Source organism: Entelurus aequoreus, linkage group LG28, assembly GCF_033978785.1.
Source record: "Entelurus aequoreus isolate RoL-2023_Sb linkage group LG28, RoL_Eaeq_v1.1, whole genome shotgun sequence".
Lineage (NCBI taxonomy): Eukaryota > Metazoa > Chordata > Actinopteri > Syngnathiformes > Syngnathidae > Entelurus > Entelurus aequoreus.
The window spans coordinates 27,662,014-27,686,062 of NC_084758.1; the positions used below are offsets into that span (position 1 = coordinate 27,662,014).

At 39.6% G+C, this 24,049-nt stretch overlaps 1 protein-coding gene across 7 annotated transcripts in view; it reads left to right on the forward strand.

Moving 5' to 3' along the window:
• Positions 1-24,049, forward strand: part of LOC133644987 (rho guanine nucleotide exchange factor 37-like) — a 69,081-nt gene that overhangs the window by 31,807 nt on the left and 13,225 nt on the right. For 4 of the 7 annotated variants that reach the window (XM_062039771.1, XM_062039772.1, XM_062039768.1 and 1 more), the window contains 12 exons: positions 416-867; positions 9,448-9,577; positions 11,017-11,164; positions 11,240-11,439; positions 11,519-11,649; positions 11,730-11,834; positions 15,722-15,835; positions 15,929-16,098; positions 16,178-16,325; positions 16,403-16,531; positions 18,887-19,082; positions 23,565-23,737. In XM_062039771.1, the coding sequence (XP_061895755.1) occupies positions 430-867; positions 9,448-9,577; positions 11,017-11,164; positions 11,240-11,439; positions 11,519-11,649; positions 11,730-11,834; positions 15,722-15,835; positions 15,929-16,098; positions 16,178-16,325; positions 16,403-16,531; positions 18,887-19,082; positions 23,565-23,737 (2,082 nt within the window). In that variant the 5' untranslated portion in view covers positions 416-429. Of the gene's footprint in view, positions 1-415; positions 868-9,447; positions 9,578-11,016; positions 11,165-11,239; positions 11,440-11,518; positions 11,650-11,729; positions 11,835-15,721; positions 15,836-15,928; positions 16,099-16,177; positions 16,326-16,402; positions 16,532-18,886; positions 19,103-23,564; positions 23,738-24,049 lie in introns of those variants that run through there. The other 3 variants (XM_062039773.1, XM_062039770.1, XM_062039774.1) reach the window with 2 other exon arrangements.

Below are 24,049 nucleotides of genomic sequence, written 5' to 3' on the forward strand. Positions count from 1 at the left end.
TGAAAGAATCATTTATGATTGTTGTCTTTATCAAAATATAACTATAGATATCAACATTGTGTATGTGCTGAAAGATTCATTTAAGATTGTTGCCTTTATCAAAATATAACTATAGATATCAACACACAGAGACAGGAAGGAGGAAATATAAAACTGATGGTTTGGCTTCTCCAAGTTAGGAGTGCCTCATTTTCTTGACCTGACCTCCTCCAGGGAACTGCAGTCCTGTATAATGACACTCGCTTGTAATAAAGCAACTTTTGGTTCAGTAAAGCGTCTCCGATGTCTCTTTTGATCCAGCCACACTGCCGTGACATCCTTCTGTCCGGACGAGGATGACAAGACCAGAAATACACATCAGTAGTTTGTGTATCATGTACAACGGCAATTAAGTTTTTCATATATTTTTTGACAGCGCTGGTGTTCATCATGGAGGTGCCCAGGATGCCTCAACCCGTCCCCTTCCCCCGGACTATTCATAACATCGTCTCCTCAACGCGGTCTCCCCAGGGAGCAGTCGACAGCATCACCGCCAGCGACACCCAGGGAGGAAATCTCCAGGAGGAGAAGGACGAAAGCGCGGAGGACGATCCACTCGGAGAGGACGGGGAGGTCACGGACGAGGCCGACCGCTCCGATGTGGACCTGTCCTCCCGAGAGAGTTTTTTAGAGGAGCGTTCCGTGTCCGAGGAGGGGGTGTCAGCGGAGGAGGCTGACAGGAAGGCGGAGGAAGAAGAAGCGGCCAGAGAGAGGGCGTCCCAGAGGCAGCTGATGGCCATCCAGGAGCTGGTGCACTCTGAGAGGAACTACCTACGTCTGCTTCAGATCAGCACTGTCACAATCAGGAGCAACCTGCAGAAACTACAGGTGAATACTGCGAGAAATCATCTACTACTGTATGTCAGGGCTGGGCAATTAATCCAATTTGATTTTCGATTTGGATAATTGCTCCTACCGATTATAAAAAATCTAATAATCAGAAGAAGAAAAAAAAACGATTCATAGGCCGCACAATGTGCATGCTAATTCTGGAGCTTGTGGCGGTGAAACAGATGAGTAGAAAATGCAGTGTTTCCCACACATTCATTTATTTTTGGCGGCCCGCCACGAAAGAATTACGTCCGCCACAAATAAATATTAAAAAAATAAATATATATATATATTTTTTTTTTGTCCTGTCTAGCTTCTCAGGCAAATCATGATGTAGATGCCCATATAGGCTGTTCATATTTACTTTACAAAAGAGAAGTGTAAGATACTTCTCTTGTTGCCTTATTTGTATTTGACCACTACTGTTTTCTGTTTATTTGTTACTGACTGTGGCAGGACACCTCTGCCTCTGTTTCACTTTATGTTGCTGGTAAATAATATGGTTGTAGTAGTAGGCTAAAGTTAAATTATTTAGTATGCACTAATTAAAGGGGCAGAGCTTTAAGAGACATTTTAGCTTTTATATTTTACAAGATATATTTTTTGTAAGAACCACAATTAATAACTGTATTTCAGTGAATAACGTATTGTTCAAATCTGTATATAAATATGTACATAAAGTGTTGTAATTATATTGTAAAATGGATGGATGGATGGACGTTTAAAACAAAACTGTTATTATTAATTAGTAAGTATACATTTTCTGAGCCTTTTTAGAGAAAATCTTATCATTGTGGTAAATTATGCAAATTACTCGATGATGTCATGGTGGCCACGCCCCCACCGCCACAGGTATCTTGGCAGTTTATGGGAAACACTGAAATAAGTGGGGGAAAAAAGAGAAAGTTTACGAAAAGTTTGGGATGTTTGACAACTCACCATGGTAGCGAGCATACCGAATCAATAATCACTAAAGTCAACAAAAAAGTAAGACAAATGTTTTTCGCATTCACGTAACCGCGGACGGAGTCACATAATTAGCCAACATAACGTAATCCGCTGTTAAAAGCAGAATATCAGGAAATTGACATAAATGTGAGTGAAATTTTGTCATTGCGAGGAAATGGAAAACATTTTTGGGGAAGAAAAATGTGTTCGCTAGCTCTTATTCATTCCCTAAACACACAACCGCTCGGTGCTGAACTAAACAATGTCGAGACGGTCATTTGAAACGGCGACTAAACTACAAAGCTAAAGCTGGCAAGAACAATTCATACACCCACAACACATTTCTTCTGCTTGTGTTGTTGTGAACGACATCATCCATGTAACATTAATGTACAGTGGTCGCAACTTGAGAGGCTTTTCTTTTCTTTTCTTCAAAAGCCTCAATTTAGTCGCCTCTTTACTCATCGAGCCGAGAACAGCAGCACAGCCCACTTCCCCCCTTCACAATAATAGCGCATTGCGCCACATCCTGTCCGACCGCACTAACAAAATAAAGGTTTCCAAAAAGTATCTTACACGGACTTAATGTACATAAAGCACTTTTTGATAAATTTGCAAAATGATTAAATGTATAGCACCAATAAATGTGAGGATTTTTGTGTTTGATTAATAAACATTTTATTACATATCGTACACAAAAAGGATACGCTCTACGGTGGTAAAAAAGGTGAAAAAGGTATGTACTGAATTAAAAACAAAACGGAAACACTGGATTTTGTTTTTATTTATTGCTACTGTTGTTTAAATGTATTGTTATTACTATTATTATTTTAATTGTTGTGGTTTATTTGTTTCTAATTTTTATCCAGGTTTTTTTTACGATATTTAAATTTGAGCTTTTGTGGTACGATAAATACTCATGTTTTCAAATGAATAAATATTTGTGTAAATATAATCAATATTACAATATCAATCAAAATTAATCATGATTAGAATTATTTTCCATAATCGTCCAGCCCTACTGTATGTACAGAAGATGCCAAGCATACACCATCGTATGAACGCAAGAGCTCAGTTGTGATTTGCACGGTTATTTATTTTGTTAATTTGCAGCAAAGACGCCTTAATACAAATGTTATATTCTTTTAATACATCAGATAATAAAATTGACTTATTTGGCCCTCAGCTGTTAAAGGGGAACTGCACATTCTTTAGAATTTTTGCCTATCGTTCACAATCATTATGAAGAACATGACGATGGATGTTTTTTTTTTTTGCATTCTAAATATTAAATAAATGCGGTCAAAAGTCTGCTTACAATGGAGCCTTTTGGAGTTGCTCTATTCTGCCTCTAAAGCCCTTAAAAATATCCAAACAGCTCCATTAAGGTTTTATACACAAAACCCAAAACCAGTGAAGTTGGCACATTGTGTAAATGGTAAATAAAAACAGAATACAGTGATTTGTAAATCCTTTCAACTTATATTATTTTGAATAAACTGCAAAGACAAGATATTTAATGTTCGAACTGAGAAACTTGTTTTTTTTTGCAAATCATTAACTTGGAATTTAACGGCAGCAACTCATTGCAAAAAAGTTGTCACAGGGCCATTTTTACCACTGTGTTACATGGCCTTTCCTTTTAACAACACTCGTTTGGGAACTGAGACCAATTTTTTAAGTTTTTCAGGTGGAATTCTTTCCCATTCTGGCTTGATGTACAGCTTAAATTGTTCAACTGTCCGGGGTCTCCGTTGTGGTATTTTAGGCTTCATATTGCGCCACACATTTTCAATGGGAGACAGGTCTGGACTACAGGCAGGCCAGTCTAGTACCTGCACTCTTTTACTATGAAGCTACGCTGTTGTAACACGTGCAGAATGTGGCTTGGCATTGTCTTGCGTGAAAAAGACCTTGCTTGGATGGCAACATATGTTGCTGCAAAACCTGTATGTACCTTTTTAGCATTAATGGTGCCTTCACAGATGTGTAAGTTACCCATGTCTTGGGCACCAATACACCCCCATACCATCACAGATGCTGGCTTTTCAACTTTGCACCTATAACAGGATGGTTTCCAAAAAAACAATTTGAAATGTGGACTCATCAGACCACAAAACACTATTCCACTTTGCATCAGTCCATCTTAGATGAGCTTGGGCCCAGCGAAGCCAGCGGCGTTTCTGGGTGTTGTTGATAAATGGCTTTGGCTTTGCATAGTAGAGTTTTAACTTGCAATTACAGATGTAGCGACCAACTGTAGTTACAGACAGTGGTTTTCTGAAGTGTTCCTGAGCCCATGTGGTGATATCCTTTACACACTGATGTCGATTTTTGATACAGTACCGCCTGAGGGATCGAAGGTCATGGGCATTGCCGCTTATGTGCAGTGATTTCTCCAGATTCTCTGAACCTTTTGATGATATTACGGACCGTGGACGGTGAAATCCCCAAATTCCTTGCAATAGCTGGTTGAGAAATGTTGTTCTTAAACTTTTCGACAATTTGCTCACGCATTTGTTGACAAAGTGGTGACCCTCGCCCCATCCTTGTTTGTGAATGACTGAGCATTTCATGGAAGCTGCTTTTATACCCAATCATGGCACCCACCTGTTCCCAATTAGCCTGTTCACCTGTGGGATGTTCCAAATAAGTGTTTGATGAGCATTCCTCAACGTGCTCAGTCTTTTTTGCCACTTGTGCCGGCTTTTTTGAAACATGTTGCAGGCATCAAAATCCAAATGACTTAATATTTGCAAAAAATAACAAAGTTTACCAGTTTGAACGTTAAGTATCTTGTATTTGCAGTATATTCAATTGAATATAGGTTGAAAAGGATTTGCAAATCATTGTATTCTGTTTTTATTTACCATTTACACAACGTGCCAACTTCACTGGTTTTGGGTATTGTGTGGGTGTGTGTGTGTGTGTAAATATGTATATATATATATATATATGTGTGTCTGTACATATGTGTATGTATATATGTTTGTATATATGTGATTATTTATTTATTTATATATATATATATATATATATATATATATATATATATATATATATATATATATATATATATATATATATATATATATATGTGTGTGTGTGTGTGTGTGTGTGCCGGAAAGGGACAAGCGGTAGAAAATGGATGTATATATATATGAGTGTGTGTATATAATGTGTGTGTATAATGGTGTATATATTTGTGTATATATAAGTTTGTGTATTTGTATATATGTATGTGTATATGTACATACAGTATGTATATATATATATATGTATATATATATTATGTGTGTAAATATGTGTATATATGTACAGTATGTGTGTTTATATATGTGCGTGTATATATTTTAAATCTCAAATACCCCTGAGTTTATTTTTAAATTATATCACAAAGTGCTAACAAGGCATCTTTATGAGTTGCTACTTTACACAATTTACTGTCATCACACCAGTAGCTTTGCTTATTCCTGCGGTATGATCGTTTATTATGGCCCCAGTAATGAAACGAGGCCTCATTAAAACGGAATGAAATTAGGCTTTATTGGCCGGAAGGAGCGATCGGCGGATGAGAGTGCAAAAGATGAATGCGCAGCGGAGACGTCGGATGAGCATGTGAGGAGAAAATAAAAATGAGGAACGGCAGGACTGAGAGTCCCATAAGCGGCACAGTCGTAATAACATGCAGTATTTTAATAATGTGATGTTAAGATTAGAGAAAATAAAGGGAAGATGGATAATTATGTTTGGGAAAGAATAGGATGGAGTGAGGATGGAAATGAGCAGAAGAGTGTAGGAGGGCTGTGGCAGAGAAATGTGACGCACATGGAATAATGGCGCCTTTGTGGATCATTGTGTAACATTGTGCAGCATTGTGAGACAAGTTGTGGGCTTGTTATCAGGGCACAGTGCAGATTGTTCAGGGCCTCATTAGTAAATAGGCATTAGACCTACTGCTGTGCATTCACATTTTTTCATACTGATGTAACCTGCCTGGTGCAGACCCAGCTTCCGTTTGGACTCGAACCTGGGTCCTCAGAATGGAGCTAAAAGCCCAGGTTGTCAACTCGATGTCCTGCTCAAGTTCTTACGAGTGAGTTTCCCCAACGTACTCTTGCGCAGCCACACTGGCTGGCCTCTAACACTGAAACACACATCATTTCATGTCAGTCTTTCCCACAGCACTGCAATCTATTCGTGGTGGTGGGGGATCTAGATTACATCATCGCATGGAAGTTTTTGAAAAAAAGCATCAAAAATGTTGTTCATATATCTAAAAACAAATATTTGTGTTATTACTATCAACATTTAACCAATTACAATTTTTAATGAAATAAATTATTAATTTAGAAAAAAGCTTTGACTTGTATTCTGTTGCTTAAATGAATCGTTTGAGTGTAACTAATAAAGATTTATCAAATCTAGACCGCAGAGAGTACCTGAAACTTTTAAACACGCAGATATTGTTTTGTTTTTTTACCGACCCTGCCTTCTCCGGGTCAAAACTCAGATTTGTATGTTTTTAATCGATTATCGCTTTCCGCCGGTGTTTTGTTTTGTTTATATTTGCCGGTGCACAGGTGCACAGTCATGTTGGAAGATGAAGGGGCCCGCTCCAAACTGTACCCACAATGTTGGGGGCATGGAATTGTCCTAAATGTTTTGGTATCCTGGAGCATTCAAAGTTCATTTCACTGGAACTAAGGGGCCAAGCCCAACTCCTGAAAAACAAACCCACACCATAATTCCTCCGCCAACAAATGTCACACAAGCGCACACTTGAGAGCGAAAGTGTATTGGTGCTGTAATCTGTGTGATATACACTACCGTTCAAAAGTTTGGGGTCACCCAACCAATTTTGTGGAATAGCCTTCATTTCTAAGAACAAGAATAGACTGTCGAGTTTCAGATGAAAGTTCTCTTTTTCTGGCCATTTTGAGCGTTTAATTGACCCCACAAATGTGATGCTCCAGGAACTCAATCTGCTCAAAGGAAGGTCAGTTTGGTAGCTTCTGTAACGAGCTAAACTGTTTTCAGATGTGTGAACATGATTGCACAAGGGTTTTCTAATCATCAATTAGCCTTCTGAGCCAATGAGCAAACACATTGTACCATTAGAACACTGGAGTGATAGTTGCTGGAAATGGGCCTCTATACACCTATGTAGATATTGCACCAAAAACCAGACATTTGCAGCTAGAATAGTCATTTACCACATTAGCAATGTATAGAGTGTATTTCTTTAAAGTTAAGACTAGTTTAAAGTTATCTTCATTGAAAAGTACAGTGCTTTTCCTTCAAAAATAAGGACATTTCAATGTGACCCCAAACTTTTGAACGCTAGTGTAGATCTATTTTGTTATTGATGCACAGATGTTAAAAGTGCAACATTTAATGTTAATGATGTGCATTTATTAGAAAAAACAATAAATGTTATTGCAAGCGGATTTTTATTTATTTATTTCAACTATTATAAAAACACATTGAAGCTATACACTCTGTGCACAATTATTAGGCCAGTTGTATTTTTGATGATTCATTTTATTATTGAACAACTACAGTGCTCTCGGTCAATCCAAAATGTTAATGAACCTAAACCTCAATGTTTAAGAAAGTAAAAGTGAGGTTTTGTCTTTCTTTGACAAATATGTGCACAACTTTAGGCAATTATTAGTGTGCAGAATTATTATGCAACGAAATGGAAAAAACCCCGAAAATGTTCCCATTTCACTTGTTTATTTTCATCTGTTGAAGTGACAATAATAAAACAACTCAGAATTTACAAATAGAGGGTTTACAATAAACTACAGATGTTGACGCATATAGAAATTTAAACGACATCCACAGCAAGCTATGCACGAAATGTCTGTGACTCATCACAATTAAATAGGTTTGGTGTTATCGCCCTCTACTAAAGGAAATTCAGCGCTACATTTACTAAACCAGCTTTGAACGCCAGAGAGTTTCTCAGTCAAAAAACACGAATACAAAAGATACCACAAAGTCAGTGGTTCCACAAGAAACAATGAGGTTCAAGGCAGAACATTCATTTTCGCGATTTAAAAAAATAATAAATTCAGGGTTGATTGTGCCATTTTTGGTTGGAATGAGTAGTCTTCTTCTACTCTGCCCACTGCTACGTCACTGTGACATATGCTTGTTGTTGCCCCTGCGGGGTGGTGGGAGTACTGCATATATGATCAACCATAGTTTGTAGGGCTGGGCGATATGGACGAAGAAGTATATATCGATATATTTGTATTTAAACTCGATTTTCGATATATATCTCGATACATTTTCCGGTGAAAGTATACATATAAAGATATTCATTTTTGAGCGAGATTCACTGAAATTGAGGAGAATGACAACTGTACTGTAAACAGTCAGTGGCACTTTTATTAACCCAGTTAGGCAAGATGGGTATTAACAGCACAGAAAAGAAATTGTTTAAGTAGCACAGAATTACATAACATAAATAAAATAGAAAAATATTCTTTCTACTTAGAATAAATAACATAGCTGTGCAAATAATACACAATGTACCAAACTCAGATAGAAAATAAATTTGCAGGCAGGCACTTTTTAATTCTCAGCAGACGATGTAATGGACTAATTTTCCTTCCTGGTTCGATGACCCGCCCTATCTTGCCTCTGATTGGCCTGTCCCTAATGTTTTGCTCTAATCTTAACCAATTGTGACTCTTCATAGTAAACAACCAACCAATCATGGATGTTCTTATACGTGCAAGCACGTCTTGGAAGGAGTAAGGGGATGGGTTTTTGTAGCCCATGGAGTTTTGAGAGGGAGTGGGAAGCGGGGGAGAACAAAGAACACAACAAATAAGCGGTGTGTGGTCATTTTAACGTGAAATAAATTGTTTTGAAATTACGGTATTTTCTTAATTCATATCTTGTTTAAAAATAAATCGATATATCTTACAAGCCCTAGTAGTTTGAATGGTTTTTGAATGGTTTTTTCAAGCCTATTTGGGGGTTGTTGGGCGGGCCAAATGAAAAGTTTTGGCTCAGGCATATTTTGTCAATCCATGACTGCAAGCTAATCAATGCTAACATGCTATTTAGGCTGGCTGTATGTACATATTGCATCATTATGCCTCGTTTGTAGGTATATTGGAGCTCATTTAATTTCCTTTACTTATATCATCTGTGTTTGATTGATTGATTGAAACTTTTATTAGTAGATTGCACAGTACAGTACATATTCCGTACAAATGACCACTAAATGGTAACACCCGAATAAATTTTTCAACTTGTTTAAGTCGGGGTCCACGTTAATCAATTCATGGTAAATTAACTTATATTTGCATGTCTCATGACACATTATCTGTATGTAATATTGGCTGCATTTCTCATAGTTGTTTGTGTGCAATGTTGTTCCAGACCACAGCAAAAGCTTACATCATGTGTTCCCTTCATTATAACACTTAATATGTTGCGGCTCCAGACAGATGATTTTTTTGTATTTTTGGTCCAATATGGCTTTTTCTACATTTTGGGTTGCCGACCCCTGCACTAGGCAAAGGTCACACTTCTGACTTGCAAACACCTGATTAATGAGTCTCCTCTCTCTCTCTCTCTCTGTGTGTGTTTGCTTGTTCGTCCCAGCCTCCGCTCGCCAACTTGGACAGCATGTTCCTCTATATCGAGGACGTGATCGACGTGTCGAGTCGCCTCCTCAGCCTGTTGGATCAGAGGCAGATGCAGCCTGGAGATCCGCTCTTCCTGGAGGCACTTTGTGAGCGCCGCCATCTTTCCCCCTCCCTTTTAAACTGCACGTTCACACTTTGCTCCATGAAGGACGGCCCAGGCCTTCGCTCAAAGACAGGAAGCCAATATCTCTCAGGCAGTGTAAATTTGAGAATGACAACGCGCTAAAACCCAATGGATGTTTTGGTCATTGAATTTTCGTTTCATGAATGCGAATTGCAAAAAAAAAAATTATTGGTTGGACCGCAGATCTGGCCTGTGGGAATAAAAAAGGAAATACAAAACATTTTTAGAAAAAAAGCAACACTTGTTTTTGCTTTTCAATCTTTTAGTCATTTAAATTTTTTGATTATCAATTCCATTAGTAAAACTAGAATTTAATGACCACATTTTACAATATGAACGTTTCATATCAGGATTAATGTGACTAAAAGTATCATGATTAACATTATTATCACTGTTTTGTTTCATTTATTTATACAGACAAAAAAAATCGATTTTTGATTGAATCGCGATTCTTATTTCTAACGATACTTAATCGATTAAAAAAAAATCTAACATTTATTTAATTTAATTTAAATGTTTTGTTAATCTGTCCTGTCCAGCCACTCAGGCAAATCATATTGTTGATGTAGATCAGTGGTCCCCAACCGATTGGTACCGGGCCGCACAAGAAATTAAAACACATTTTTTATTTTTATTTTTTTATTTATTAAATCAACATAAAAAACCCAATATATACATTATATATCAATATAGATCAATACAGTCTGCAGGGATACAGTCCGTAAGCACACATGATTATATTTCTTTATGGAAAAAAAAAAAAAAACAAGAAACCCCCCCCCCCCCCCCCCCCCCACCCCCCGGTCCGTGGGACAAATTTTCAAGCGTTGACCGGTCCGCAGCTACAAAAAGGTTGGGGACCACTGATGTAGATGATCATATCTGCTGTACAGATTGACTTTAGAATAGAGAAATGTGGGATACTTATCTTGCCTTATTTGTATTTGGCTTTATTAAATGTTTGAGTAAAAACAAAACCAGTTTTCTTTTAAGTAATATAGAAATTTATTAGAGCTGTTTATCTATTTTTACGGTGGAATGTAGTCAATCATAGAACTGGCACCCAATGTTATTAAAAAATATATACATTTTTGAATCGATTCAGAATTGACCTATTACAAATATTCTAATCAAGCTTTATTTATTTTCAAATAAACAAACAAAATAAGTTTCCTTGGCAAAATAAATATTACATTTCATTCTGGCTTCTTAAAAGCAATACTGTTATTTTAACATTTGTTTAAAACTTTTACAAATGAAAGAGAAAGAAGATAAACATTAGTCTGTGGACAAAATATATTGTGCTAATGTTAACATTTAAGGTTCACTGTGCGTCATTTACAGAAGCAAAGTGAATGTTTTTATTTTGAAAAATGCACGTGTTGATCTCTGGCCTCGCAGGTAACACCTTCCTCAGCCTGTCCTCTGAAATCGAGGCGGCCTACAAGGAGTACCTGACCAACTACAACCGCGTCACCGTGGTGGAGAACTCCTACAAGCAGAAGGAGGCGCTGTGGGACGAGATCGTCAAAGTCATCAAGATGTCGGCGTAGGTTTTCAGCTCCGTCGCGGGCCGCACGTGTTCCTGACGTCGCCTCAATGCATGGCTTGTGGGTTTGTGCAGGCCCGAAGTGAACGCCACCTCCTTGAGTTTCTTCCTGGTGATGCCGGTCCAGCGCATCGCCCGCTACCCTCTTCTCCTACAGACCATCCAGAAGCACACGGACACGCGTCACCCAGCATACGAGCTCCTGGAGCGGACGGCTCACACCTCCGTCGCCCTCAACTGTCACATCAACGAGTACAAGCGCTTCCGGGAAGTCGGTGAGAAACACACCCCTAAGCCGATCTGAGCGGACGACAGTTTTCACACGCGCTTTTCCCCGCGCCTCGCAATCTGCAGCCGACAAGTACAAGAAGACGGAGACGCTGAGCATCATGGACAAGTTCAACCGCTTGAACTCCCACAGCATCGCCAAGAAAACAGCCAGGATTAGACAGTTCCTCAAACACGAGACTGGGATGGTTCCCAAGGTAACGTTACATAAAATTAATTATGTCTGACACTCACGCAACATAATATTTATATTATGTGTGTGTGTTTGTTCGTGAAGCTGGTGGACGAGGAGTTTGATGCTCTAGAATACTTCTTTTACGTCCTGGAGCACGGCATCTTGCAGCTGCTGGACAACGTGGAGCTGTACCTCCACCACCTTCAGGTAGACGACTATGGCTGTCTCTCAAATGGAATACTTCCGTCGGTCCACTTCAAATAGTACATTGTCGGGATGTAACGGTATCAAAATCTCACAGTACGATATTATTATGGTATATGCTTACTTGCCAACCTTGACACCTTAGAATTCAGGAAATATTACAAAAGGGGAGCGGTGGACGTCATATGTACACTACCGTTCAAAAGTTTGGGGTCACATTGAAATGTCCTTATTTTTGAAGGAAAAGCACTGTACTTTTCAATGAAGATAACTTTAAACTAGTCTTAACTTTAAAGAAATACACTCTATACATTGCTAATGTGGTAAATGACTATTCTAAGAGGACGTATGGTCAGTCTATCCTAGCCCGTTAGCTGCTAGCATGCCGTGTGTTGTGCCTCGGTGTGCATTGTTTACACAACGTGCGTTACGCTACTTAATATGTCCGTGTGGAAACTCGTTCGGTACACCTCCGAACCGAACCGGAACCCCCGTACCGAAACGGTTCAATTCAAATACACATACCGTTACACCCCTAGTATATATACACTACCGTTCAAAAGCTTGGGGTCACATTGAAATGTCCTTATTTTTGAAGGAAAAGCACTGTACTTTTCAATGAAGATAACTTTAAACTAGTCTTAACTTTAAAGAAATACACTCTATACATTGCTAATGTGGTAAATGACTATTCTAGCTGCAAATGTCTGGTTTTTGGTGCAATATCTACATAGGTGTATAGAGGCCCATTTCCAGCAACTATCACTCCAGTGTTCTAATGGTACAATGTGTTTGCTCATTGGCTCAGAAGGCTAATTGATGATTAGAAAACCCTTGTGCAATCATGTTCACACATCTGAACACAGTTTAGCTCGTTACAGAAGCTACAAAACTGACCTTCCTTTGAGCAGATTGAGTTTCTGGAGCATCACATTTGTGGGGTCAATTAAACGCTCAAAATGGCCAGAAAAAGAGAACTTTCGTCTGAAACTCGACAGTCTATTCTTGTTCTTAGAAATGATGGCTATTCCACAAAATTGTTTGGGTGACCCCAAACTTTTGAACGGTAGTGTATATATACAAATTATCACTTGATATTTAAAAAATGAAAAACAATAGAAAACGTAGCTTGAACACATTTGTTGTGCACGACTTGGAGTATTTATTTCATGCTTTACAAGTGCTCAGTATGGCCACCACGGGCAGCATGGACACCATCTAGACCAGACCTGGGCAAAGTAAGGCCCGGGGGCCACATGCGGCCTGTTAAGCTTTTCAGTTTGGCCCGCCGGACATTCCCAAATAATGTTTTTAGATCTTTAAGATGGAAACTTAGCTGCCTTTATGATGTGCAGTGATGTTTTCAAATTACATAAGTCTTGAACTATGAAAAAGTATTTCAATGGTTGGAATCTGCGCTTTTGCATGATATACTAGTTACTATGGTAATCTAAGTGACGAGACACCAAGCAGTGTGGGTGGGGAGCGTATCCACAGAGTGGAGAGCGGCCAGAGTGGAGAGCGGCCAGCCTGAAATGCGGGTGTCAGGGACAGAGGCGGAATGAGATTTTTACAACAAAGTTCTAAAGCTTAGTGATATATCAGATTGTAGGTGGGTTTTTTTACCCTTTGCGTTCATATTTCGCTGTGTTTGTTGCATTTTTGTTGCGTTTCGATCGATTATAAAATATGTCGATCGAGAGGAGGTGTGACATTCATATGTTGTCAATATTCAGTGTTTTATCGTTCATAGTTAATATTGTAAATCCCACATTCTTTATTTCCATGTACATTCTGGGTGTCTCATTAAGTAAAAAAAACTTAAAATTCCTTTCCGTTTTTTAAGGCGGTTTGCCATAACGTTTTTAGCTTTCAATCAGACATTATTGTGAGGTGTTGTATTAGTGTTCCTAGAAATCAGATATACCGGCCCCCAGACACATTTTTTTTCTCTAAATTTGGCCCCCCGAGTCAAAATAATTGCCCAGGCCTGATTTACGATATGAGAATTCCTCTCAAACGCGCCCCAGGGTGTCGCGATCCACCGTGTTGATTGCTACTGTTTTTGAGGGTAAATAAACGCATGGTCTTCCTAGAATTGAACGGCGCCGAAAGGATTACATGACCACAACGGTGAAATTGTAACACAATAAAACTCGGATAACTCCTGTATCAAATTGATTCAGTCTATTACAAGGCTTTAGAACGGAATAAATGTGTGATGATTTTGGCATAGTATTTTTTAATCACCCTGTGTATATATTCAGTCTTGTTCACTCGTGAACAAGGCTGAGGCAGTGTGTGTGTGTGTGTGTGTGTGTGTGTGTGTGTGTGTGTGTGTGTGTGTGTGTGTGCGCGCACCCTCCAAGATTATTTTATTCTAAGGCTGTCTAAGAAATGAGAGGTGTATTGAATTGAAGATTACCAATTTATTTTATACAAAAGAGTAAGTACAAACAATAGCAATAGCAGCGCTGGAGAGGAGATCGAGCTGTTTAAAGTTCGGAGACTTCTCTAATATGGTCACCCTCCTCACATGATATTGAAATCGAAACCAAAAGTTAACTTTGCGTTAAGTGTTGAACACACACACACACACACACACACACACACTCTCCCCAACTCGTACATCCTGACACCTATAAAACTTGAGATTAATAATAAGTGTGTGTGGACGCATAGATGATAAAAAAGTGAGACCAACGTTCCCTCTAAGGTGCGCGCCTGTGCAATTGCGCACTGCTCAAGCGTCCTCTGCGCACGGCAAATCTATGCTACGCACAAAATCTAATAAAAAAATAAGCGCATAACAATTTTCGACACGACACGGACACGACAGAGAAAACCGTTTTCGTCATCATTGTTCAAATATTGTAACGTCTGTTGAGACGCTTTGAGGACATGAATTCCATCCATCACTTTACTGAGCAAAACTCTTTATTGTCGGCCATAAACACATCACCAAAACATTAGTAAAAAAAAATGATATCTAGCAAACTGGTAATTTTCTGCAGTACAAACCAGACCAAAAGCAACTTTGTTATATCAACAGCAGCCGCTCGCTCTTTCTCACTTGCGCCAACACATGCACATATGGCACTTAGCCAGTGATGCGTTCACAGCCACACAAAAAGTCGGACAAATCTTCTTCATTCCAGGTCGTTACACTATGATTTACCAATCAAATGTGTGCTTATTCTAGTGTCATGTATTAGGAATCTTCATTTATAAATATTAATCATGAAAAGCTGTTAGTATATTAAATAAATACTAATAAAAATATATTTTTTACAAACAGGAAGTTGCAGGAATGTACACATGATCCCCTGCTTACATCTCATTGTGCAACATGTGAATGTTTTAATGGGAACTAAATGCAATGTCTGAAAGGGGTACAAAGTATTTCCAAAGCAGGACCTCCACCCAGACAAACAATACAAGTACACAGTTCATGAAAAACAATATTTTTTGTTATTGTCATTGTAAGTGGGCCTAAACACTTATATTAGAAAATTATTTCATGGAAATGACTGCTGTCATTTGATTATAATAATAATAAGAGAATGTTGTCTACCCGAATGCAGCTGAGATAGGCTCCAGCACCCCCCGCGACCCCGAAAGGGACAAGCGGTAGAAAATGTATGGATGGATGGAGATGTAACTTATTTAGTCAGGTTTGGGACAGGTGTGCTGCTGGTGTAGCCACAGTGTGCACGTCTGATGTTGCTCACATGGGCTCCACTGAATGCTCAGGGAGTTTTTGCCTTTGCTCACACACATGAACAATTAGAGGGAACATTGAGTGAGACCATTATTTTTATCTTCGTCGAGCAGAACCAAGGCCAAAAAGCAAGTCACTTCTAAGACGGTCTTTGTTTGGTCCTCCTCAGAGGTTCCTGCAGTGCAAAACGGAGGAGTTTGACTTGGACATGGACGGCGAAAAGGCCCCCATTTGCTACAAGGAGATCACGACCGCCCTCAGGCAGTGGATCCTCCCCACATTTGTGAGACTGAAAGAAGACAAAAATCTAATCATGAGCCATCATGGATCAAACCGAATCCTATTGATTTCTGACAATCCTTATGTTTGCATGCAGGAGAAGAGGATGAGGACGCTGATCCACAAGCCTCTCTGCGCGCTCCGTGACCTCCTGGTGGGCCCGAGGAACCTGATCCGGAAGAGGCTGGACAAGCTGCTGGACTATGAAGTGATTGAGGCCAAATCTTCTCTGAGCTACGAGGAACAAGCCATTGCCAACACGTACAAGTGAGGCTGAACCGCTTGACCCAAGCATCAAACTGCGACCTTTGAGTTGAATCCTTGGGTCATGGTGTTCTTCACCCAGGACCATCAACACCTTGCTGCTTAACGAGCTGCCGAAGTTTAACGGCTTGGCGCTGCAGATGATTTGGCGCATGCTGGGCGCGTTCAGCTGCCTGCACAAAGACCTCACCTGCGACATGGAGCAACTCTTCCAAAGCTTCGCCCAACAGGTAAGCGACCCCAGGTTGTCGACGCCCCAGGAGGACACAGATGTTAACGTCGAGCGGACCTTTCCCCCTCCTTGCAGCTTCCCCAAAGCTCTCTGGAGAATGGTGTGTTCTGGGAGTGGGCGGAGTCAGCGGTGCTGGAGGGTTCAAGGAGACTGGAGACCTTGTGTCACGGTGTGGAGGAGACGCTCCTGGCTCCCGCCACGCAGGTCTGTTGGCTTTCTGCGACTGTTGCTGTGTGTCTTTACTCGAATACTTCCAATAGTACACTATAATAAGTAGGGGTGTCCTGATCCAATATTGATATCGGTCCGATTATCAGCAGAAAATCTAAAAGCTCCAATAAAGCAGTCCGACTGTGCGTTTTGTTTGTGGTGAGCTCGTCAGCCATTTATCAGCTAAATGTCCTCCAATAAGCACACAAAGTTTAGTGAAGGTAAAACGTAGGCTGTAATGTGGGCTACTAGAAGCTAGCAGCTACACAACAGCAAAGCACACAACATCGCACAAGCTGGACATATACCGGTAGTAGTTAATAAGTGTCCTTATTAGAACAATATTGGAGGTTAAAATATAAGTATAAAATAATTATAGTTGCCTATTACTGACAGATACAAGTTTTCCAAAGCAGAAACTTAATAAAACATTCAGTAACAAATGTGTCCGCATCATACGGAGCTTAACCTAATACATTTTTGTGGCAACTAGGTGTCGCCAAAAACAATTACCACTCAGTGGAACCTCGATTTGCAAACTTGATTGGTTGTTGAACCATGTTCAAAAAAAGTTTGTGTAGTGAGGCAGAATTCCACGCAAGAAACAATGTAAACACTATAATGGATGTATAGTGTAGTATAGTATAATATAGTATGTATGTATGCATGTGTGTATATATATATATATATATATATATGTGTATGTGTACATATACAAAACCCAAAACCAGTGAAGTTGGCAGGTTGTGTAAATCGTAAATAAAAACAAAATACAATGATTTTCCTTTTCAACTTATATTCGATTGAATAGACTGCAAAGACAAGATATTTAATGTTCAAACTGAGAAATTTTATTATTGCAAATAATCATTAACTTAGAATTTAATGGAAGCAACACATTGCAAAAAAGTTGGCTTAGGGGCATTTTTACCACTGTGTTACATGGCCTTTCCTTTTAACAACACTCAGTAAACGTTTGGGAACTGAGGAGACACATTTTTGAAGCTTTTCAGGTGGAATTCTTTCCCATTCTTGCTTGATGTACAGCTTAAGTTGTTCAACAGTCCGGGGTCTCCATTGTCGTATTTGACACTTAATAATGCGCCACACATTTTCAATGGGAGACAGGTCTGGACTACAGGCAGGCCAGTCTAGTACCCGCACTCTTTTACTACGAAGCCATGCTGTTGTAACATGTGCAGAATGTGGCTTACCATTGTCTTGCTGAAATAAGCAGGGGCGTCCATGAAAAAGACGTTGCTTGGATGGCAACATATGTTACTCCAAAACCTGTATGTACCTTTCAGCATTAATGGTGCCTTCACAGATGTGTAAGTTACCCATGTCTTGGGCACTAATACACCCCCATACCATCACAGATGCTGGCTTTTTAACTTTGAGCCTATAACAGATGGTTATTTTCCTCTTTGGTCGGGAGGAGACAACGCCCACAGTTTCCAAAAACAATTTCAAATGTGGACTCGTCAGACCACAGAACACTTCCACTTTGCATCAGTCCATCTTAGATGAGCACGGGCCCAGCGAAGCTGGCGGCGTTTCTGGGTGTTGTTGATAAATGGCTTTGGCTTTGCAAAGTAGAGAGTTAACTTGCACTTACATATTAGCGACAAACTGTAGTTACTGACAGTGGTTTTCTGAAGTGTTCCTGAGCCCATGTGGTGATATCCTTGACACACCGATGTCGGTTTCTGATGCCGTACTGCCTGAGGGATCGAAGGTCCGTAATATCATCGCTTACGTGCAGTGATTTCTCCAGATTCTCTGAACCTTTTGATGATATTACGGACCGTAGATGGTGAAAACCCTAAATTCCTTGCAATAGCTGGTTGAGAAACGTTGTTCTTAAACTGTTGGACAATTTGCTCACACATTTGTTGACAAAGTGGTGACCCTCGCCCCATCCTTGTTTGTGAATGACTGAGCATTTCATGGAAGCTGCTTTTATACCCAATCATGGCACCCACCTGTTCCCAATTAGCCTGTTCACCTGTGGGATGTTCCAAATAAGTGTTTGATGAGCATTCCTCAACTTTCTCAGTCTTTTTTGCCACTTGTGCCAGCTTTTTTGAAACATGTTGCAGCCATCAAATTCCAAATGAGCTAATGTTTGCAAAAAATAACAAAGTTTACCATTTCGAACGTTAAATATCTTGTCTTTGCAGTCTATTCAATGGAATATACGTTGAAAAGGATTTGCAAATCATTGTATTCTGTTTTTATTTACAATTTACACAACGTGCCAACTTCACTGGTTTTGGGTTTTGTACTAAGAACAAAGTAGTATATGACTCGGCGTATGAAGCATCTCTGTGCTTTGTTCTCCTTCAGCCTCTCGGCACAACCTCGCAACTCCGGCTGAAGCAGCTGACGGACCAGCACGGCTCCGACAAGATCTACCAGGTGATGAGCGCCGTGGTGGGCAGCCGGGACCTGGACCTGAGCCTGGCCAAAGGAGAGCTGGTGGCCGTCATCAGCCAGGCCGACAGCCGCGGGGACAGCCGCAGGTGGCTGGTGGACGCCGGAGGTGAGAGGTCACAATATTAGGTACACAATCCAAACATGTCAGATTTCTTAATTTAGAAATAAGTTACGAATATGTTTTCCTAAAGTTGTATTTATTTATTTGTGCAATCATAGACTTGTTTTCATCATTATTGAGCTGATATTGTCATGCACTGGTAAACTGAGGCACACTATAATTAGTTCACTGGCGCCATCTTTTGGCAGGATGCTCTCATTGCAACAATTGGGCACTCAAAATGATGTGTGACCGTGTTTTATTGTCTCTAGGCCAGATCACATATATTTTTTGTGTGAAAAAAACAATCACACGCAAAAATAAGGATGTTGACGTGACATGCAAGGTAATCTAAAGTTACACTCAGTGTTTGTAAGTATGCATAGTGGTCACTAAGGCCCCGTTTACACGAAGCCGGATAAGGTTATCCAGGGTAAATCACACCTAACCTTATCCGTGTCCACACACAACAATGCCACCGTTTAAGACCCCCGCACCCCTCCGTCCTCCGGCGCAACGCGACCTAGTACGCATGCACGTAAAATGCACACGTCATAGTCACCTCCAGTGTTGCTTTGTGTGCAAGTTCTGAAATTTAACTTATCTGAAGTGTTGTGGTATTTCAATTAACTGGAATCCAGTGTTCTGTGGGGCCCTATTGTAGTGAATCACACCTGAGACATCATAAATTAATCAAATCTTTATTAGACACGTAAACAATGTGATAAAGAACATTTTACATCAATCAAACTAGGGATCTAGATATCTGGTCAGGACACTCCTCACTCTTTTGCCTTCACCTTCATTGTCCATTCCTTTTTGGTGACTTTATATCAGGGGTGTCCAAAGTGCGGCCCGGGGTCCATTTGCGGCCCGCAGCTAATTGTTTACCGGCCCGCCACACGTTCTGGAAATGCTATTGCAAAAATAAAAAATAAACATTAAAAAAAGTGGAATGAGGTGAAATCTGACTAGAAAAAGTTGCAATGTTGACACAAAGCTACCATGCAGGCTGTTTTTTTTCTTTTTTTGCCATTTCTTAAAAAAAACCAAAAAAAAACCTCAATGTTATAATGAATTATTGACCTAGTCAAGGCTCCAATTATTTCAAATATTTAACTTTAAAATGTTTTATGTGGAAAATATTGTGTGGTTGCCATACAAAAACACAAATGTTTTCTTTGACAAAAGAGCATAAAACAAACAAAATAATAGTTCAAACGTAAAATCGACAGATATATCTGAAGTTGATCTCGTAACTTAAGTGTTGAAAGTTTTAAAAAAAACTAATAAAAATGTATCACTTTATGATACAAACCTTTTGGGTCCCAAATATATTTAATGGGATTTTATTTGTCTTTTCACTGTGATTACTCAAAAATAATAATGAATGGTGTCCTGCATTATTGATCTTTTTAAGGCTCTAATTACTTCACATCAAACATTTCTTTTTGAATGTTTTGGGCTGTGGGGGAAATACTGCATATTTCAGTTTTATTATAAACAACTAAGTTGTCTTTGACAGAAAAGGCATAAAACCTTTTTGTTTTTTTTAACTTTATTTCAACCTGAAGTTGATATACTGTAGAGATTTATTGTAAGCGTTAAAAAAAAAATATATATATATATACGGTATATATATATATATATAATAATTTGACTTGTTTTTTTTTACATTTTAATGACTTTGACCCTTTATGGTCCCCGGGAGCCCTAAAGGTAAAAAAAACCAAAATCCATATATTTTGTTATGGTTTGAAAATGAAAAATATCAAAATGGCCCCCGCATGCTTTAATTTTTCCGTGTGCGGCCCTCAGCGGAAAAAGTTTGGACACCCCTGCTTTATATACTCTAGACCGAGATGTCGAGTCCCCAACATACATGGCGGACAATAACTGATACAGTCTGCTTTGCCAGTCCAAATGCATTCGCCGTTTTCCTCGACGGCCAGGTAATACAAAGCACACGCTACCTTTTTTATCACATCCACGGGAGCTCGCATTCTCGTTGTCTCTCCTTCGACAAATGGACGAAGTTTTTCACTAAGTAGAATCACAGCTGACCTCAACATTGGAAAGTTCTCTTGCTGTCTGAGAAGTGTCGTATCCCAAATAGCTGCAATCACCTTCTCTTAATGCAGTGTTTTTCAACCTTTGTTGAGCCAAGGCACATTTTTTGCGTTGAAAAAATCCGGAGGCACACCACCAGCAGAAATCATAAACTCAGTTGACAGTAAAAAGTCATTGTCGCAATTGTTGGATATGACTTTAAACCATAACCAAGCATGCATCAATATAGCTCTTGTCTCAAAGTAGGTGTACTGTCCCCACCTGTCACATCACGCCGTGAATTATTTTGACTTTTTTGCTGTTTTCCTGTGTGTAGTGTTTTAGTTCTTGTCTTGCGCTCCTATTTTGGTGTCTTTTTCTCTTTTTTTGGTATTTTCCTGTAGCAGTTTCACGTATTCCTTTGAGCGATATTTCCCACATCTACTTTGTTTTAGCAATCAAGAATATTTCAGTTGTTTTTATCCGTCTTTGTGGGGACATTGTTGATTGTCATGTCATGTTCGGATGTACTTTGTGGACGCCGTCTTTGCTCCGCAGTAAGTCTTTGCTGTCGTCCAGCATTCTGTTTTTGTTTACTTTGCAGCCAGTTCAGTTTTAGTTTCGTTCTGCATAGCCTTCTCTAAGCTTCAATGGCTTTTTTTAAGGGCACTCACCTTTTGTTTATTTTTGGTTTAAGCATTAGACACCTTTTTACCTGCACGCTGCCTTCCGCTGTTTCCGACATGTACAAAGAAATTAGCTACCTGCTGCCACCTACTGATATGGAAGAGTATTACACGGTTACTCTGCCGAGCTCTAGACAGCACAGACACTCAACAACAACACATCATTTGCAGACTATAATTACTGGTTTGCAAAAAATATTTTTAACCAAAATAGGTGAAATTACATCATCTCCCACGGCACACCAGACTGTATCTCACGGCACACTATTGTGCCGCGGCACAGTGGTTGAAAAACACTGTCTTAAGGTATTGATGTGTGATTTCCACAAGCGTATGTACATGTAGAAGAAGGAGAAACACGGGCATGTCTGGATGTCTCGCCTTCATATTTCCAGTGTTTACCTCCAAGTTACGAAACCGCTTCATTATGAAGCTGGCTGTGGCGCGTTCTTTCTGATGTCACTTCCTGTGTGGGCGTGGTCTTTCTGGCGTCACTTCCTCTCCGAACTCATTTTGTAAACGTTTAATGAGTCCATACGAAGCTAAGTGCCGGAGATTCAAGAATTACACGGCTGACTTACCCGTGTAAAAATTTGTCCGAGGAGGGGGACCTTAAACGGTTTTGTGTGGCTGAAACGGGGCTTAAGCGGCGACTTAGTGTAGACATGGCCTAAATTAGGAACGCCTGCCGGAGTATGTCTGGACATCAGCACCATATAGATCAGCGTTTCTCAAAGTGTGGGGCGCGCCCCAATGGTGGGGAATAGAGACATGACAGGTGGGGTGCGAGGAACGGGAAGAAATTTCACTTAAAATTGTTTTTAAAAAAAATTATATTCTTAGATTTTTTTTTTTTTTACTATGCTTTCATTTTCTATACACACTGTAAATCACTTTGTGATTCTGTCTGTGAAATCCGCTATATAAATAAATGTAAATTACTTATTTTTCCTGTAGGCTTTAAATTTCTAGGTAGGAGCGAAAGTTTGACAGACATAGCAACAGTAACTAATGGGGGCGGGGCTAAGCGGGACAAACTTTTGTGCGGATGGCTAGCAGGCTAAGAGTGGCAGTGTCAAGCCTGCAACCCCGATTTGAAAAGCTGTGCAGTGCAAAACAGGCTCATTGCAGCCACTAATGCTGGAGTACTGTAAAACTCATGTTCACTCGCCCTGTCTTGCCAAATGCATAGCTCCTCCTTTTTTTTGGAAAGATTGCAAAGTGGCACTTTTATTTTATTTATTATTGAACTTGATGCAAGTTATTTGATTTATTATTGAACTTGATGCAAGTTATAACACTTTTATTTGATTTATTATTGAACTTGATGCAAGTTATAACACCTTTATTTGATTTATTATTGAACTTGACGCAAGTTATAACACTTTTTTTGATTTATTATTGAACTTGATGCAAGCTATAACACTTTTGTTTTATTTATTATTGAACTTGATACAAGTTATTTTTTTTATTATTGAACTTGATGCAAGTTATACCACAGCTGCACAGTTATTTTATTTATTATTGAACTTGATGTTATTTTATGTTATTGAGTTTGAATGTATACAACTTGATGTTCAATAAATTTGAAAATGTTAAGCTTGGCATTAGCGTTCTGTTGGGGCGATGGGGGCAGGTGGGGCTTGAAAACTCTCCCTTGTCCAAAGTGGGGGATGACAAAAAAAGTTTGAGAACCACTGATATAGATCAAGGTGTGCAACAAAAAACTGACACGTGCTTGTGTCCCATTCAGGCCGGCGAGGCTACGTGCCGTCCTCAAGGCTGATCCGCTATCATCAGCCGGCAGAAGAGCCGCCCCCGTCGCCTCACCCGCCCTCGCCGCAAGGTGCCGTATGCGTCAGGAGGCACTCGTACACACCGGAGCTACGACACACTGCGACGGTGCACAGCCAGCCCTGCTTCCAGGTGAGCACACCCTTCCTGTTGGCCACCCTGCATAAGTACAAAGCATTTTATTCGCCACTGACCTGAAAACTGAAAGTAAGCCTGTTAGGTTTTAACTCCTCAAGAGATCATAATACAGTAATAACATATAGAATTAACATTAAATGTCATTAGTTATATGAAAAAAAGTTTGTTCAAATACTGACCTCAAATAGACGCCTGCTCCACTTAGTGGTTGAGTAAACACCCGCAGCCACTGTACAATAATATTCTGTAAGGGCAATGACAATAATATCACATGTAATAGTGATGTTACATAAGAAATAATATAAC